Source organism: Parasteatoda tepidariorum, chromosome 5 (assembly GCF_982258835.1).
Source record: "Parasteatoda tepidariorum strain Cologne lab strain chromosome 5, Ptep-v5.0, whole genome shotgun sequence".
NCBI classification, from domain to species: domain Eukaryota; kingdom Metazoa; phylum Arthropoda; class Arachnida; order Araneae; family Theridiidae; genus Parasteatoda; species Parasteatoda tepidariorum.
The window spans coordinates 22,716,010-22,735,899 of NC_141759.1; the positions used below are offsets into that span (position 1 = coordinate 22,716,010).

General features: G+C 30.6%; 1 protein-coding gene across 2 annotated transcripts in view; it reads right to left on the reverse strand.

Moving 5' to 3' along the window:
- Window positions 1-18,250: 18,250 nt before the first annotated feature.
- Window positions 18,251-19,890, reverse strand: part of LOC107457429 (uncharacterized) — a 78,065-nt gene continuing 76,425 nt past the window's right edge. For both annotated transcript variants that reach the window (XM_043052286.3, XM_043052289.3), the window contains exon 5: window positions 18,251-19,733. In XM_043052286.3, the coding sequence (XP_042908220.1) occupies window positions 19,547-19,733 (187 nt within the window). In that variant the 3' untranslated portion in view covers window positions 18,251-19,546. The remainder of the gene's footprint in view (window positions 19,734-19,890) is intronic.

Consider the following 19,890-nt stretch of genomic DNA (forward strand, 5'->3'; position numbering starts at 1 on the left):
ATATTATTACTTTATCACTTATATTTATTTCTTAATCTTAACGATGTGATTTTAAAATCCCTTAATGTCTGTTTATCTGTACTCAATACTTATCATTATGTGCAAATTGTTCACTCTTGACAATGGAAATATTCTCCACTATATTTCTTCTCAATATATTGCATTGTCATATTATATGCCTAACCAGTTTATGACCAATAAGTATAGATGAATCGGCTAGTGCTGAGATATCACCCATTCCCAGCATCCCAGCACCAATCATGACACCCAGAAAAGTCAGCCGCTTCTTGCAGCTCTTCAAAGAAATGAAAGAACTTCTAAAGGACGAGACATTCTTCGTTCTCTCCTTCTTGAGACCCAGACGTGGAATTCCACCCACAACCCTAATGACTTCATCGTTCCTGATAATTCTCCTGTGGGTCGTAATATTTTACATTTTATCTCTCTTATTCTTAACTTTCAATGCATGACTACTCCAGTTTAGGTGAATCGGTTTGTGACACTTTGCGTCAAATCCCGAGATCTCATCTATTTCTAACATCCAAGCACCAATCATGACATTTTTATGAGGACTATCGCAGCCCAGTCGTGATCATCGAACCCTTTTTCCCATCTACATCTCTCGGAGCTACATTTACATCTCCCGTGATCATCGAACTCTTTTTTTTTCCCTACATCTCTCGGAGCTTCGCTCCGAGTTAATATCTTTTCAATCAGATGAATGTGACTAAACCTTTCAGTGGGCTAATGCTCAAGCACAGTTCTTGATTGCATAGAGGTAGGTTAATTCTCTGTCTAAAGTACATGCTAAAATACTGCCTGACTAAAATTTCAACCGAAATTCGTTGTGCCGAAAAGGGTTGAACGTCCTGATTACAGTCCTTTTTAAGTATTTAATCACTTTTTCTTCTTAATTAAATGTTTTTAGTTTTTTAAAGAAATATTTAAGATGAAAACCAAACAATTTGTTATCAACTTTCTTTTAAGAAATATGCAATGTGTATTACTTATGCGAAAGACAATGTTGTATGTACACATGCGAAAGACAATGTACACATGCGAAAGACAATGTTATTTGCTACTTTGAACACTTGAAATTCTGACAATAACATTTTCTATTATTCTAATGGTGATATTGGTTACTAATTTTATTTCTAATTATGACCTTAATCACTCGAAATATAACAAAGAAAGTTGACATTTAAGGCCACACCCTCAAACATTTCAGAGTAGTGCTAAATTCGTTTTCTTGAGGTACCTGCGTGTGGCGCAGCCTCCTATTTAAAAAACGGTAATCACTTATATATATATATATATATATATATATATATATATATATATATATATATATATATATATATATATATATATATATATATATATATATATATATATATATATATATATATATATATATATATATATATATATATATATATATATATATATATATATATATATATATATATATATATATATATATATATATATATATATATATATATATATATATATATATATATATATATATATATATATATATATATATATATATATATATATATATATATATACATACATACATATATATATATATATATATATATATATATATATATATATATATATATATATATATATATATATATATATATATATATATATATATATAGATATAGATATATAGATAGATAGATAGATATAGATATATGTAGCTTACAGAAGTTAAAGGTATTTTCGAGGCTTATTTAAGGTGCTTTTTTTAAGGTGTCAAGGTAGCTTTGAGGTTTATTCGAAGTTGATGTCAAAAACAACCTTAAAAGATCAACCTCCCAGGCATATAATTAACGAGATCCATGGAAATCTACTTTAGAGCAACCAGCTTAGGGAGGTTGTTTTTAGGTGTACGAATTATTTTTTTTTTCTCTATACTTCAAGCAAATACGGATATTTGAGATAAGAATAATTTCACCCGATCAAAACTAGAATTTTTTCTGAGTTTTATGTAAGGTTAATTTTTTGAGGCTTAAATTAGTTTTATTAATGAGCTTATTTTTGGTGCAAAACATAACGTCATTTCCTACCTTAGGTGTATTTTTTAACATCTGCCAATCTTAAATCATCCTCAAAAACACCTTATTTTTAGTGAGTTTATAGATATGGTTGAGTACCAAGAGTTGTAGGATCGCATAAGCATTCGTTGATTAGCATCGATGACGTTTGTTTATTTTTGAAACGTCAGACTGCCTTTTACTTTCATAAAACTAAATACTTTTTTTAATATACCCTAATGGCCATTAAAATTGCTACACCAGGGAGGAATTCAAATAATAGAATGATAATTGTTTTAATTTTAATGGTATTAAATGATTTTATTTTTAAAATAAATAAATTAATTACTTGGAATTCGCATGTTTCTTAGAACATCTATTTAAATACTATTTTTAATCAAATGAATAGAATTCAAAGAATACGTTGTAATGTTTATTTATTCAAAAAACAAATAGAATGATAGATTAGAACCCTTTCAAATTTTGATAAAAAAAACAATGGATACCCAACTAAAGTAATTAAACTCTATATGAAATCATTGAGTTAATTGTATATTACTGTGAATAAATTTACAAAAAAACCTCTTTGTTCAATTATATAACTTTTACCATATGCAAATGCATTTCTGGCAAATCCATGGCTGAAATTATGTGCTAAACAGGAAATTTCTGATTCTTTCACTTTTCTATTTTATTTTTTTTTTTTAAATAAAAGTTAATTTTCTAAAATTATTAATTGTCAACTTCTTTAAATTGTCCAATATTATATTACCTTGCGCAGATCCATTTTTGGGTCCATCCTTGGTAACTAACAAATCAAACGCACTTCACTAAGAACGCACTATAAAGCAAAACCCCTCTATTTACGCTTTTACCTCAATTTTCGCTTCTGTTTTTATATTTTGTAATCTGGCAATCTTATTACGAAAATATTTTAAATCATTCATGAAAATTTTCCTGCTCATGTAAGTTCATTTAAAATCGCCACTCGCTTTATAGATTTCATTTTATGTTTAATTCCGTTTTTTCTTTATATTTTATTTCCTGTTTTTACGTGATATTTTTACTTAATATGTTCTATTTTAATTGTTGTAAATTTTCTGTAAAATTTTTTCGAATGTTCCTCACACTATTGTATTGATATATTTTGCTTTAGCTATATTATTACAATATTAGAAAGCACTCCTTTTTACGGATATCATCGTATGAGCTGATGAAAAGATTATATCTTTTATTTCAGGAGTTTAATTAATTTTTTTCCTTTTTTTCGAATTTTTTTTAATTAATTTTTCCCTTCTTTCAATACTCTGGTATTTCTCCATGCTTTCTCCACATTTTGAACTTATATATAATATATATAGAAAAATTGAATTGAGCAAAAAATCAGTCACCCTTAGGGATAACACGAAAAACATAATTTAATAACGTGTAACATCACTTCTGAATTTTATATCCACTAGGATTCGGTTCGGAATTGAATCCACTAGGTTTTGCTGGTACGTCGAATTCAGTTTAAGCCACTTGTTGGGGTTTTGATCGCGCAAATCCTCCAAATTGCGATGATGCTGATTTCGGAGATTTACCCGTTGTTCCAACATGTCGCACAAATTTTCAATCGGGATCAAGTCAGGTGATTTTGCCCGTCGGACGAGATATATTTAATGTCTGAGTGTTATTAAACCAGTCACATATACTTCCATCCCGATTAACTTTGCTGTTGTCATCTTGAAAAATAGGGGTAACGACAGCATACTCTTCATGAAGATGTTGACTGACAGGCAGCACCTGATCTTCCAGAATGTTAAAAAAAAAACATGGTGGTTCATGCTGGTGGACCCACATAGAGAGGGCCTAATGTATAATACGAAAAGCGACTCCAAAACATGACAGACCCACCTCCAGCATGAACCTGACCTTGCACACAGGCATGATGAGATCGGTGTACTCGCCGAAGACTTGAATTGAGGCAAAAACATGATTCGTCAGACAATATTACATTCCGCCAGTCCGCAACTGCCCACGTTCGGTGACTTCCAGACCACTCAAGTCGCGCAGCTTTGTGTGCTCTGTGAGCAATGGCCTCTTACGAGGTATTCGACTCCAAATGTTCATTGCTTGCAGCTCCCGACGCAACGTTCTCTCAGTAACTGGTGGAGATGGACCTTCATTCACTAACTGAAGCAATTCCTGTCGGGTTTGAAAACGTTTGTGCTTGACAAGTCGTGAAATATGTGTCCGGTCCCTTTCATTTAGGATCTTTTACCGATCACAATTCTGACATTGTGTTTCGTGAACACATGTGTTACATCACTGCTTGTAGACACGTTGAACTATCTGCATCGAAAAACCAACAAATCCAGCAACTTCATTCACCGTATGACCATGGGCACTGTCAAACACAATTTCCCTTTTTTGTCACTCTGTCACATCCCTTCACTTACAGTGCGTACGCAGTTGAGCACGTCACTTGACCACTGCGTCATCTAGCGGAACCTAACGATCCATCGGTGCTAGCGCACTAGGGTGAGTAATTCTTTCTGTCCGGCAAGTTTACATATATATATATATATATATATATATATATATATATATATATATATATATATATATATATATATATATATATATATATATATATATATATATATATATATATAATTTAATGCGATATTTCTGAATAAAGAATAATTATCTCTAAAATAAAAATTATTCCTTATATGTGTCGATATCGCAAAAAAAATTTGTTGAAAAAGAGCATGAAATAAAAGAAAGTAGTAACCAAACTTACCGGGGTGTAGCAAAATGCGGTTTAGGTTTAAAAATAAAATAATTAGACAGTAAACGCAATTCGCGAAGAGGTAAAGTATTTGAAGTAGTGCTTATAGCTTGAATCGAATAAAATAGAATAAAAAAATAAATTTGGTTGCAAAAAATTTTTCAGCAGGTAATATATTAGTGCTGTCATCTATGAGAAAAACTAGCATCTATCAGTATCTATTAAAAATTCGTTATACTTATAGCACCACTTCAATATAAAAAGTTGGGATAAAATGGGTTAAGTAGCAAACCTTAAGGAAGTTTTTGCGTACCAAAACTGATTGCACGATTATGCTTGAAACTTTCAGAAATGGTGTCTTTCGTGCCCATTGCAAAATTTGTATCAATTGAAATGATCGTATGAAATTTAACTCTTCCTTATCATCAATTTTATTATTTCAGAAATTACTTAGGCCTGATATTTTTTACTTTTGTACTCCAGGAAAACTTTTGTAAAATAAACAAAAGCCATCGGGACAGAAAAATATGTTCGCTAAAGAGAGACGCCCGTTTAGAAGTATGACATGAAACTTTAGATATCTAATGCTGAAAATTGTTTTACTAAATTGAAATGATAGATGAATAAGCAAAAATTAGAAATAAGGAATCAATAAAAAAATTTCTTAAAATCAATATAAATTTAAAGAATAAAATACGAAAGCAACAACGGAAATATTCGACATATGTGTATTACTCTCATACAAAATTTGCTTTTGGCATGTTTTAATATGTGTTTATTATTGGAGTTTGTGAGCTTAGCATTTGGTGTAAGTGTAGTAGACAGCAACTGTAAACATAACATAAATGTTTTCTTTCAATCAACTCATTAATTGTTCTAGATAATATTTATTGCATAAAAGCAATTTTGCCCTTTCTTTTTATTTTTTTTATATTTTTTTTATATTTTTATATCTAGGAATTACTTGTCTTTTGGAGGTTCAAAATTACTAGGACACAGCGATTGAATTCTAACAACTTAAGAAAAGCTAAACCGAGGGAAAGTCATCTTTCAACGATTTTGGGGAAAATTTCTGCTTGTGGTAAAAAAAAAAAGTTTGTGTTTCAATGTCTGATTCTTTGTTTCGTAAAATTTATTTTTCGTACCATTACATGTAAATGATTCAAAACTTCTTATGATGTGACTCTTTGTTCCTCTTCTCTATAAGTGAAGCTCTTAAAAATTTACCAAAATTGCTAATTCTGAAAGATTTAATTTTATTGTAAATTTATTTTGAAAAAACATTATTAATTAGCAACCATGAAACTTCTGATAAATGGTTTAGTTACTAGCAACCTAAATTGCGAGGATCAACATTTTTAATTTTTATTGAACTTTGACTCGCGCCGACAACAGTGCTGATGTTAAAATATCCTCAATGGTAGACGGATTATGGATTAAAGTCCCCTTGCCATCGAACTAACCGTGGGATGTTTTCATGGTTTTCCTGTTCATGTAACAGAAATACGGGTTAGTTCCATGAAAAAGTCCTCCACGAAGGTGGAGTAGGTAGGGGATCAAAATTTCTAAGGGTTTAAATTTTCTATTTTTTTCGTTAAAAAAAGGTATGTTTATTCGTAGAAAGTAATTTTTTGTGTCTGATTTCTTAATTTAAAATATTGTCTGCAGTTATTTACTGAACTTATTATTTATCATATATGAAGTCAACTTTTCGGGCCATTTTCATTGAGTAATAGAACGTGAAGATCCAGTCAGTTCCTCAAAAGTTATTAAAAATAATTCGTTTTTTTTCCCGCACAGTGCGTCTAAACATGACAAACTTTCCGCCCTATTTAAGTTTCTTTGATCATGACGTTAATCTTCTGCACTGCAAAATGAAAAGAAAAAAAAAACACCCAATGAGCATGCGCAAAAGAAAAAGTGCCACAATTATGAATAGTATTCATGTGAATGTGTCTGTAGAAGACAGCAAAGCCAAGCACTGTCACTTGCTACAAGAGAACAAAATACTAAGGAATTATTTTACAGATTGTGAAACTTATTGCCGGAACCTCGCATTTTTTTACAATATTTTTGATTTTGCTATCCTCTATGCTTGGGTAATTTTCGACAAATCTTTGGTCGCTTTTATTACGGATTGTAAGTTTATTCTCGTGCTTGAACTGCTAAGTAGAATTTTGAGTATCGGGTAGCCCGTAATACATAAAATTCGGCGTCTTAAATAAAGAAATATACCTTTTAACATTGTAGGGGACGTAATAAAACTTCTGATAGCTGTGAGCCATGCTAGAAGCCAATTGGTCAGTATTTTGCTGTCACTTTTTCGTCGCGTGGATATATCATAATCGCTATTGTTGGAACTTCCATATTTTGAAATATGGAAGTTCCAACAAAGCGCGTTGTTTACATTCACGTATTTTGTTTGTTTTCGTATGACTTGTGCTCCGGCCAAAGAATAATCTGTAATACAATATTATACTGTATTGTTATATTGTCATTACTACCATAAAAAAATAACAAATACATTAATATCTGAAAACCCCTGTTCATTATATTTTTTAACAATATTCATCTATTACTGTTTAATAACATCAAATCCTCAAGAGACCTTAAGTGACTTCACTTCGCATCACCAGGATATTTGAGAATTTCATTGATTAACTTAGCTACATACATGCTTTATCCGCCACATCGTCGGAATAGAGATGAGTCGAAAGTAACGTAACAGTGACTTGTCACAGTGACTGGAGCAGTCACTGTGACAGCCTGTTCCAACCAAAAAGTTGTCACAGTGACTGGAGCAGTCACTGTGACAAGTCACTGTTACTGTCACTGTGACAAAAATCACTGCTACTGTGACTGTGACAAAAATCACTGCTACTGTTACTGTGACAGATTTCACTGCTACTGTCACAGTGACAAATTTCACTGCTACTGTCACTGTGACAATTATCACTGCTACTCTAGCTGTTCCAAATGCCACAGGTATATTCACTGCTCCAAAAAACATACTGAAATACCAGTGAATATTGCCGGCCGATGCTCCAGCTCGTACCCTGCGAATGGAAGCATTTTCGTCGCTTCTAAATTCAAGCTGCTCCACTCTGAAAAATTTTGCTGTTATTTTTGATCAAATATCATAACGGAGTTCAGTCTCTATTTTAGTTTGAAGAAAAAAAGAAATTAAAAAAAGCCATGATTTCTATTTTTATTTTGATAATTTTTATAATTTAGTATTAGATAAATTGTTCGATAATAGAAAAATCTTAATAGTAATCTTAATACAATATTATATATTTGAACAAGATATAATTCGAATATATAATATTTTTGTATATATTCAACCGTAGCTTAGTTTATATTCATACTTGAAATCTAAAACAAATTATTATTTTTATTGATTTTTCTTCTTTAAAGGGAACTGAATTTTCGGTCATAAATATCAATTATGCAGCACATAAAAAAGTAGAAGAAGAAACAGATATTGTTTAAAGATTAGAATTTTTTACATCAAGTTTCCAGACATAGCAAACATTTTTATTTATATCTTAAGTCGTGAAAAAAAAAGGAAAAATGTTATCTTCTTTTTTCCCCCTTAAATCGAAAAATTAGTACAAGTTACTAAATATCAACAATGTAACAATCAACAATAAGTAAAAATTTCAAGAAATATCTATAAATATTTAAAAGTACGTAATAATAATTTAATTTTTATAAGCAATCTAATTCTCGAACGTAAAGTGTATAGTGGGTACAGTGCCGCGTTAGTGTATGAAAGGTCTGTGGTTCGATGCCTCGGGAAAGCAAGTGTCAATTTTTACATTTTTATTTATAGATTTATACCTATCAAAATTTTGCGGCTAATATTTTCTATTAAATTTATTCAAGCAACTAAATACAAGTCGATATCAGTTGCATGCATAAAATTTTAATTTAAATATTTTTTTAATAAATTATTTTATGATTTTTTAAAAAATAAATGGTAAAATGTCAGGTTTAAGAAATTTTTTAAAATGTCTACTTTAATGGATGAAAAGTTTGTTTGAATATTATAAAAGAAAAAATAGATATCATTTCCAAAATTCTGCCAATAATTGTGCGTAGTTAGTTAATTTCTGTGAAATTTTGATCATAATTTTTTTCCCATCTAAATTATTGTAATTCTACCACAACTGGGTGAGAAAGACTGATGACATTTACTTTTTATCTTAATTTTTGTTTAATTTAAGAACTGTACAAATCGTGAAGAGAATAAAGACTGCTATCAATAAATGTCAAATTAAAAAATTAATCAACCTCTTTGAAAACAACTAAGTAAATTTAAGTAAATTAAATTAAATTTATTTATTTCTATAATATTCCTTAAAAAGTTATTGAAATTTTAAGTAATTTTTTTAAATAATAAGATTTAAAAAAAGAAATTCCGTTCTCGCCCATTTTGTAGAGAGAAAATCTAAGATCGATATTTATAGCGATTAGAGCCATGGCAACGAAAAAAGCCAAAATATAAATTCAGTTAAGTTTTGGAGTTTTTAACGCTTTGGTGATAATTCACTTTTGAACTATTTTATTTGATTTTCTTATCCTTTTTTCTAGGGTATTCGTCTATAATACTCTAGTAGAATTCAATTATTACTCATAGATTCTTAATCACACATCTATGCATGCCTAGAAACATATTGATAAATTGTAATTTACTGAAATAAATATAAATAACAATTGCATAAAGCAGTTGAATTTTTTATATCTATTAGAAAAATTAAAGCATAGTGTTTATTTCTCCTTTCCAAACAGCAAAATTAAAAAAAAAATGCTTAGTGGCGCCATCTGTTGGCTCTTATAACAGATCCTGGTGTACGAAATTAATGCTACCAGCCAAGGATAAAATAAACGCAAAATTATGAAAATATCTAAATTCATAACAATAATCATAACAAAAAAATTAAATAAATTTTTGTTTTCATACTACGCATTCTTTTCTTTTATAAAGGAGAAAAAATCTTCATAAAAGTTTGAAAAGCTATGAAGAATTTCATTAATACGGTGATATTTTTTGTTTGACAACATTACTAAAAATTTACTTGCGATTAAGTTTTCATTTTACTGTAGATTTAATGAAGAAATCAGTATTCTATAATATAAAATATTGAATTAATCTCATCATTCATCGTTTTTAAATGCCAATAACTCAACTACAAAAATTTTGAGATCAGATTTTCACTGTAATATCATTATGAAAATATTAGTAACGAGAAGAATTATGAGTTTTAATTTAATATCTTATCTGAGATAAAAGCTTTGATTTTGTTATTTTAACATTTTACAAGAATTAAATAAGGTCCCATATTAGTTATTAAAAACCATATTACTAAATTGCGTACTGCGATATACATTATTAAAAATTATCTCTTTCCATAAGAATGACTCAGTATAAAGATTAATTATTTTAATTGACTACATTAAAAATTGATGATTTAGATTAATTTTACTAAAAACTAATTACAGTGATTAATTTTACAATAAAAATATTATATCGATTAAATTAACTAAAAACTAATCATATCGATTATTAACTAAAGCACTTAATCGATTAATTTATACCAAGTTTTATAAATAAAAACGATTAATCGATATAAAATATCGATTAAATCTATATCGAAATAATAACAGTCACTGCTATTTGTCACTGTTACTTTTGGGTCCCAGTAGCAGAAGTAACAGTGACTGAAAAGTAGCAGTTTTGCCCATCTCTACGTCGGAAACCTCGAAGCAATTTTCTGAAGGAAGAAGCAGCAGTTATATCCAACTCAATTAGACAGAGACACGCCTTCCGCGCTTAGTTAAGATACTGCGCAGAAAGCTGCATCGAGGTCATATATCTCATTATGGTGATGTATGCCAAATAGGAAAAGTATTATACTAGAAAAGTATTATATATTATATATACTGGTAGATAAGAAAAGAAAATTATAATTTTCAATTTTCATTGTTTTATTTGTTGAAAAGAAGCCATTATACCATTATACATTAGTTTTATGATTGACAATGCATGGAAGAAACAGTAAATTGTTGATGGTGCAGGACTCACTCTTATTGCCAGAACTTGAAATAAAATTACGATATTTCATAATATCTATTTGGTTGCAAGTGCTAAATATAGGAGAAATCTCAAAATATTCAGGATTAAAATAAGATTTTAACAATTTTAAACTTGTATACTTTGAGCTTTATGCACCTTGCTCTCTGTTTTACTAAGATCTTACTGCAGATAAGATCGTTACCACACGTAAGTTGTTCGAAGCGCAGCGAAAAGCATGGCAGATTAAAGTAGGCGTTACTATCTTATGTATGTTAACTTGGTATGTTAAAGCTTAGCTTTCAAAGAAATGACCGCAAGTGTATAAGAGAAGGTGCATAAAATGTATAAATATTCCTCTTTACACCCAATTGAAGTATAGGCCATCTATCATTACCTTCATCTTCCTCAATGTATTGTTGACTCCTCCTCATGGCTTGCAGATTGATTTTCATGGTGGCGGCTTTATTAAAGAAGTTTCTGTTAAATTTGTTGAAATGATGGTCGAAACGGTCATTGTTAAGATCTCTATGAATGGCGTTGCGGCGGATAAGCAATCTGGTTCTCGTGAGCTTTCTCAAGATGTCGTTTAGGATTTCGATAAGTTTGTTGAGGTTTTTTCAAAGGCGTTACACCAGGCAGGTGAGGATTGCACAATTCACGCTAGCAATTTTATATCTACCACAATTAAATCGATGTCAGTTACAAGCATAATATAAATTTCGTAATCTTTTGTTTTGATTTTGTGATTTTCAAAAAATAAATGGTAAAATGTCAGGTTCAAGAATTTGTTTAAAATGTCCGCTTTATTGTAGAAATAACTTCTTTTTTTAATATTCCAAAGAAAAAAGATGCCATTTCCAAGTTGTATTTTATATTTAATATCGGACTAATATTTGATTGGATTTATTTACTATACACCTTTTGAAACATTAAGTAATTTTTCTTGAAAACAATACAACTTTTTTTTTTTCATTTTAATTTCCTTCCTCTCCTCTATTATGGATAGAAAGTTTAAAATTGAAAATATTGTAACGTAAAAATTCTAAAATATGAATTAAGGTAAATTTTTTGTGCTCACAGAATGTGATAATTCGTTTTGAACTTTAGGGCATTCGTCAATAATACTCTCAAGCTCAATCTGTGCACCCTCTTGATTACTCATAGATTCTTAATCACACATCTAACAAAAATATTGATTAATTGTAATTTACTGAAATAAACAAGAATTATAATCGCATAAAGCAGTTAAATTTTTTAAATTCAATAATAAAACTAAATCAGGCCTGGTTAGTAGGGCACTGGACGCATGTCCGAAGAATCCCAGTGTAGTAAATTGGGACTGACTGATACACGTTGAATCTTTCTAGTCACAATGTCCTCCATGTTCCCATACCAAATCATACCTTCAGACGTCCTGATCCAGGAGTTTCATTGTCTTCTGGATTGCTTCAAAATTACAAGGCTACGGAGTTAAATATTAGTAGTCGTAAACCCAAAATTGGGTCGGCTGTTGAACGACGGGAATAATACAAAATAAAATAAAATTAAAACAAAGTGTTTTTCCCCCCCGAGCAACAAAATTTAAAAAAAAAAAAATTTAGTAGCGCCATCTGTTATCTCCTTCTTTACTAACAGTCTCGTTGATCAATATGGACACTCGACATGTGCAAAATAAAAAGTGCCACAATTCTAAATAGTATTCACGTGAATGCGTCTGTCGAAGACAACATATTAAAAACCAAGTACTATCATTTGCTACAAGCGAACAAAATACTAAGGAATTTTTCTACAGATTGTGAAATTTATTGCCGGTTCCTCGCACTTTTTTTACAATATTTGTAATTTTGCTATCCTCTATGCTTGGATAATTTTCGATAGATCTTCGGTTGCTTTTATTACGGATTGCAAGTTTATTCTTCTGCTTGAACTGCTAAGTAGAATTTTGATCATCGGGTAGTCCATATTCATAAAATTCAATCTCTAAAATAAAAGAAACTCGCCTTTTAACATTGCAAGGGACGCAATAAAATTTCTGATAGCTATAAGCCATGCCGGAAACTAATTTGTTGTCACTTTTACGTCGCGTGGATATATCATAAATGTTCGCTAATGTTGGAACTTCTACATTTTAAAATATGCATACTAATGCGTGTTCTTTATATTCATGTATTTTATTTATTTTCGAATGACTTGTGCACCAGCCAAAGAATAATCTGTGATACAATATTATACTGTATTGTCTTTTCTTCCATAAAAGAAATTAAATAACAATTACATTAATCTCTAAAACCTTTATGTATTATATTTTTGAACAATATTCATCAATTTAAAAAATCAATTTGAATAACATCTAACTCTCAAGAGAACTTAAGCGACTCCACCTCGCTTCGTAACAGAAGCATTTCATTGACTCCTAAATTATGCACGCTTTATCTGCCAACTCGTTGGAAGTAGCAGACGAAGCTTCGGAAATGTTGCTATATCTAATTTAACGTATCAGTCGTGTACATAAGGGTGCGCATTAAAATATTGAAAATTATATTATTTTAAATTTACTGGTAACCATTAAATAAATTATTTAAACATTTTTGGTTTTGAGACTATTTGCCACCTGCTTACTAATTCCGCAAACTTTTTCTAAATATTGTAGGCAAATAAATATACTTTATAACAAAATGTCCAGCATTGATTGCATAAAAGTAAAAAAGAGCATCTAAAACATAGTATGACGCGTTTAACAATTATACTCGATTTAAATTTTAAGCTTCTTGTTAATTCAAGGTTGAAAGTAACGCCTACTTTCTACTACGCTTCTTAGTCTAAAATTCCTAACTTATTTCAAAGGCGTTTCACTTTTTTCCTCACTTTAATATTAATTTGCCATCTCTGATTGAGTTGATTGATTTTATTTTTTTGTTCTGGAAATGTTTCTAAAAATGAAAAATTGCTACTTAACTAATTGTATTTAAAACGTAACAGAAAAAAAAGCTTTAAGATATTTATACCTATCGAGTAATAGAGCTTTTACAAAATAAATTAAATATTGTGGAAAACTGGTGCTGCAAATGGCGAATTAACCCCTTGGAGACTTTTGATTCAGAAAAGCATTCGTACAAAATCAGAATCAAGTTGCAATTAAATAAAAAACGGTAACTTAAATGTAGTCGTTACTAATTTGACAGACTTGCTTTGCTTTTATTTTAATTATTGTTAGTTTAATAATATATATAATCAATGTTAATTCAAAGTATAACTAAATAGTTTTACTTTGAACAAAGTAATGGTGAATTAAATAAATCAAACAATTATAACTCCGCCCACAAATAAACTGCTAAATAAATACTTTGATTACCAGTTTTATCTTTTCACCCTGATTGATACGGTTTTTTGCTGTCACGTATTTGTGACAGTCGGCGCGAAAGGGTTAAGTTGCACCCAGATAAAAGATTATTGATAGTAAAATCAAAAATTATAAAATTTCAAATATCCGTGGGTTTAATGTTAATATCCCACCAATTAAACAAGTTAAATACCTAGGTATTACCATATCCTATAATCTAAGCAGAAGTAAGCATATTGATGATATCATTAAAAGAGCTAGAGGAGCATTCTTTGTCCTCAATGATATCCTTAACAAAGACTCAAAATTAGATCTTTATAATAAGAGAACCATCCATCAGCAGGCGCTTAGACCCATCTTAACATACGCCTGCCCCGTGCTTAAAGCTCTTGGTAATCATCTAAAGAGAAAACTATCAAGTTTTGAACTAATTCCCACGATGCTTGGGGCCCCACGGGCTATCAGTAATAATTCTCTCAAGCGAGACTTCAAAATTGAAGATATTAATTATTGCATGGCAAAGCTCAACATCAAATTTTATAACGAAGCCAAAGACTGCACAGCATCAAACCGTGATCACCTATTTAATAATAGAAATTATCAAAGACAGCGCTAGTTATAGCCCATTAACTGTCTTTCTTACTTCAGACTGTCTCATATCAAAGTTTTATGAATAGGGATCTATTATTAATTACTTGTTTTTTTATCACACAACGCACTCACAGACTGACACTCACAGCACAAACACCAGAACTGTGGCAAACCTGGTGAAGGAGTAACCCTCTAACAGGGCCCAATCCAGGCGAGCCACGGGTCTGTTTAAACTCAGAATAGTGAGCAACCCAACACGAGCGGTGTTACCGGGACGGCCGGGTCAATATTTTAAACGAGGTGCACTTCAACTTATTTAATTTATATTTTATATACTATATTCCTGTAAATATTCGTTTCCTGTAAATACATGACATTAATTCACGATGTCCACTATTGTTACTTTTTATTATTGCCTTATTACTTATATTTATTTCTTAATTTTAATGAAGTGATTTTAAAAGTAGCCAGCTTATCTGCATTCACGGCTTATTATTATGGGCAAATTGTTCACCATTAAATGGAGATATTGTTCACTATTAAATGGAGATATTCTCCACTATTTTTCTTCTCAATAAATTACATTATCATATTATATACTTATCCAATTTATGACCTTTTCATTTTTATCTATTTATAATAAACTTATTTCTTTAATCATAAACTGCGACTTACATTTTAAACTATACATATTTGAAACAATACCATTTTTTATACTTATTAATCCCTAGGGTTCTGATCAGGGTTAAGTTAATCCCTGTAACTTAAGTGTGGAGAGCAACCCGGCACGAGCGGTAATTGCCAGGACGGCCGGGTCTCTACTATAACAGAGCCAGACTTTCTTGTACACATACACATATCTTCACACGCACCTTTAACTCGTCCCCCTTGTTTATATTCTCAAACTGTAAATATTTGTTAGTTTTTTTTATTCTCATTGTATCTTAAATTTTATTACTTGTATCCACGTATATTTTCATTACTTGTATTCAAGTATATTTTCATTACTTGTATCCACGTATATTTTCATTACTCGTATTCACGTATATTTTCACCTACCTCTAATAATTTCCAATTTGATATTTCCTCATAATGGCAAAGAGTCATAAGCTCACTAACTCCATTTTGCGCCCTGAACTATATTTTTTGTCATGTATGTTTTTAGTTTATTTTAGGACGAATGGGAAAAGGATCGTAAGGCCTCAGATGCCCAGTTATCATATAAACGATGATGACTATTTTATACTTATTATCTATGTCAAAAGTACCAGTTGCCCTAGGGCAAAATTTCAGATTAAGAGGTTTGGTGCTAGATTGCGAGGGTAGGTACCTTATCAACCACAGAGCATCGTCGTTGTTGTTGTCGTGTCTATGCAAGTGCAAAGAGTAGAGTCCTCCAAAAGTCTTGATAACAAGGTTTGCAAGTTCTGGAGCCCGATGGCCATGGAGAATTTCGATGGGAGGTGCTCCAAGTTGAAAGAGGGAGCCGATAATGGCCTGGCAGTCAAAAACATGGTCTGGAGTTAGTTGCAAATGAGGACAGTACTTGCGGAAGGGATTGAATTTTATATGGGTGCGTGAGATCTTCATGACCTTGAAATGTCCAGTACGTAGCCCAGCTATTGTACAGGAGAGGTTTCTTGGGCAGTTCAGATCGGGGATTGTTGCCTTGCTAAAATGCTGGGCATCGTCATCGTCTTATAATTATATCAACTATATGGTCAGCTGACCATAATGTGTTACCTCACTTCTTAAAAAAAGTACATGATGGATGCGATAAGGGCCGGGTGGCCGGATTGTTACCGCAACTCAAATAGGACTCATGCTTACATTGTCAATAGTAAACAATTTTACAAAATTTACAAAAAAATGTTAGTAAAATTTGATAATTCAAACACAATATTGAATTTTATCAGTAACCACTCGTTGCGTTTTTAGCCGCCGGTGGAAACCTTCCTTTCAGCAACTATGAATCAAAGTACTAGACTTGCCTGTCAGATTTCGAAATTCCTTACACTCATTAACTTTACTTTTTCATGTGATCTCTATCATTTTTCTGAACCTTATACATAGCACAATAATGCCGAGATGGAGGATTTCGGTTACAGATGTTCAAGGTCCAAAGTAGCCTCCAGACTTGTCCACTCAAGTCTGTGGTATTGAGCTTGTGTGAACGGAAACAATTTTTTGAAGGGAAAAAAAGGGTTTTAAAAAATATACGTCCAAATTCGATCCTGTATAATTCTGAAATATTTCTTTTGGTGAAGTAAAAATTAACGAAATGTTTAAATTAATCCCAGATTAGTCGCTACATTTGAACACTTTTAAGCTGATTATAGAAACTGATGATTTTAAGATTTTGCATTTTTCACAACACTTTTCAGGGATTTGAGGGTGTTAGGCGATCAATCAGCCAGGCCGTCAGCAAGTATTGTGTCCTTCCTTTTCAAACCAGTGCCAACATACTTTAATAATCGCATGTTTTTTAAGCAACGCCCTATCTTCTATCCTATCTCATCCCAGAGATGCCAACTGCTCCGGACAAGCCAAAGTAATTAAAAAAACGGTAAATAACTACAAAGTAAATTTTGCAAATATTTGACTATTTTTGCTTGCGTTTTAAAAGGTATAGCATGACTTAAGTACTACAATGTGGTGAATTATATAAGCCTACGAATTATTTAGAAATAGTGGTAAATAAAAATCTACTAAATTGAGTTTATTGAACCAAGAATCACAATTTATAAACTACCACTTTAAAATATATATTTGCTGTCCATCTAAGTGTTCGTTCGTCCGTTGTAGTGGAACTGGGCGTCTGAGGCATTACGGCTCTGTTCCCATTCATCCTGAAATTAAACTAAGAAACATACTTGACAAAATTAAAATTTGGGGAGAAAATGGAGTTCTTGAGAAAAGAAAAATGACACTTTCCCATTATTAGGTAATAACAAAATTATAAGTAATAAAAATGTACATGAAATCCATCTAATAAAGTAAAATATTTTCTAGTAAATGAATTAAGTTATAAAATTTTACTGGTGTCGATCTACTCAACTGTAACAGAAGTTATGTATAACTCAATCTACTTTTAAGGCAGTTACTAATTTAGGACAAATTTTTCGACCTAAATGTAGCAATTAATCTGATATACAAAGAACAATTTGAAAAAGTACTAGACATGTCAAAATAATAATTAGTACGCTTTTATCGATTCAGATTTCGAACCATTGAAAAACATAATTTAAATTATAAACTCAATAAATTTCCAGTTTCAGTTGAAGAAAATCACTAAGCTTTATTATTAATCATAGAATGAGAAAGAATAAACAATATAAAAGTAAAATATCGCTCACAATACAATAGCCTTTATAAATATAAACAGAAATTTAATTATTACCCTGCATTGTAGGTAAATAAGAATTATTTATAAAAAATAATGAAATCTGCAAAAAAATACAAATTATAGCTCTTAGTACTGATCTATAGAGAAGTAGTGTTTCCCATGTCTATGTACAAAGATAAAAAGTTGCAGTTCATAAATATTAAAAAATAACCAAACAATCAAAACCACAAGCTTTAGCTGCCAACTTTTGCGCAAGGTTTTGTTCAGGGGTATCCTTGTTACTTGAATAAATTTACCCTCTAACAACTGGAGAATTTCCAAAGTTTTAGAAATCTTTCTCCAAAAGGTAGCAATGGTTATGTATCCACCACTGCATAAATTTTTTTAAACATGCGTATTTGAGCAATAAATCTTGACATTTATAATTTCAAATTTTTTTTTTAAAATCTACCACGATGAATCAGTAATTTAAAAAAAAAAATTCAAGTAGATAAGATCTATATGTTGACTAACTATGCTTATAGATGTCTCAGTAGTTTTGTTTTTAAATTTCTTTTTTATACGTAATTGTTGTTTTTCTAACACTAAGTAAAATCTTTTTCAGCTATGGATACGGTAACGCAAAATTTTTACGAAGTGATAGCAAAACAACAATTAAGGTTTGAAATATTTTCTAAGAATTAAACTACTTAAACATTCAAGAGCTAAACAAGTTAAAAAATATATCATATCTACAAATATTTTTTAAAAACAATTGTTTTTTCGAGTAGGTTGGACATTTTTTGAAACTTTAAATTAAAGATTTCGTATGTCAAAAAGCTATATGCTGCTACCACTAAGAAATTTTTTCTCAACGGCTGTGCCTGTTGGCAGCTATGGATTAAATTGTGATAAAAGTTCTATTAGATATAAAAATTACTGCTTCAGAACACTCCCATTGGAAAAAATAACACTCAAAAACTTAAAATGTTGCATTATATATATATATATATATATATATATATATATATATATATATATATATATATATATATATATATTTGTATATAAATCACAAAGCGACAAAACTACATGTTTACAGAAAAAGAGTTAACACTAACAGATGACAATGCTTATTACACTTTAAGGTCCAATACTTAATCTTCATTTCAAGTATTATTTTTTTTCAATTCGGTATTGTCGATTACTTTCAAAGAATCTTTTGTACTAGAAAGTAAAAGACTGTTGTCATCGGTGGTCACCTTAGAGGAGGCATATTGTTCTCGCAATTTGATGAAAAACATATTCAAAAAGAATGGTTATTAAGTAGTTTCGATTTGACTCATATATCACAGTATCGTAATATGGGTGTGTTGTGTTCGCATCACCGTCGTTGTGGCACTCTGCTGATCTGACAGACACAACAGGATGGGATGAAGAAATTCTCAACTGACGTTCCTTGTCCATCTGAATCCAAAGCCAATAGCTTCTTTTTAATGAACTTCTGTTTACAGTGGTTGACGAAACCGAAGGGCAAAGATATCTCTCTCGTACATGGTTGGCCGGGAGATCTATAAGAAATAGAAAAATGTCAAAAGAAGAAAATTACAAGATGTCAAAATTAGTAGATCTATATTAGTTTATTATACAAATTAATAGTATATTAGTACGTTATGCAAAAGTATATTATACAAAAGTATATTATATATCTAGTATAACAAGGAAATT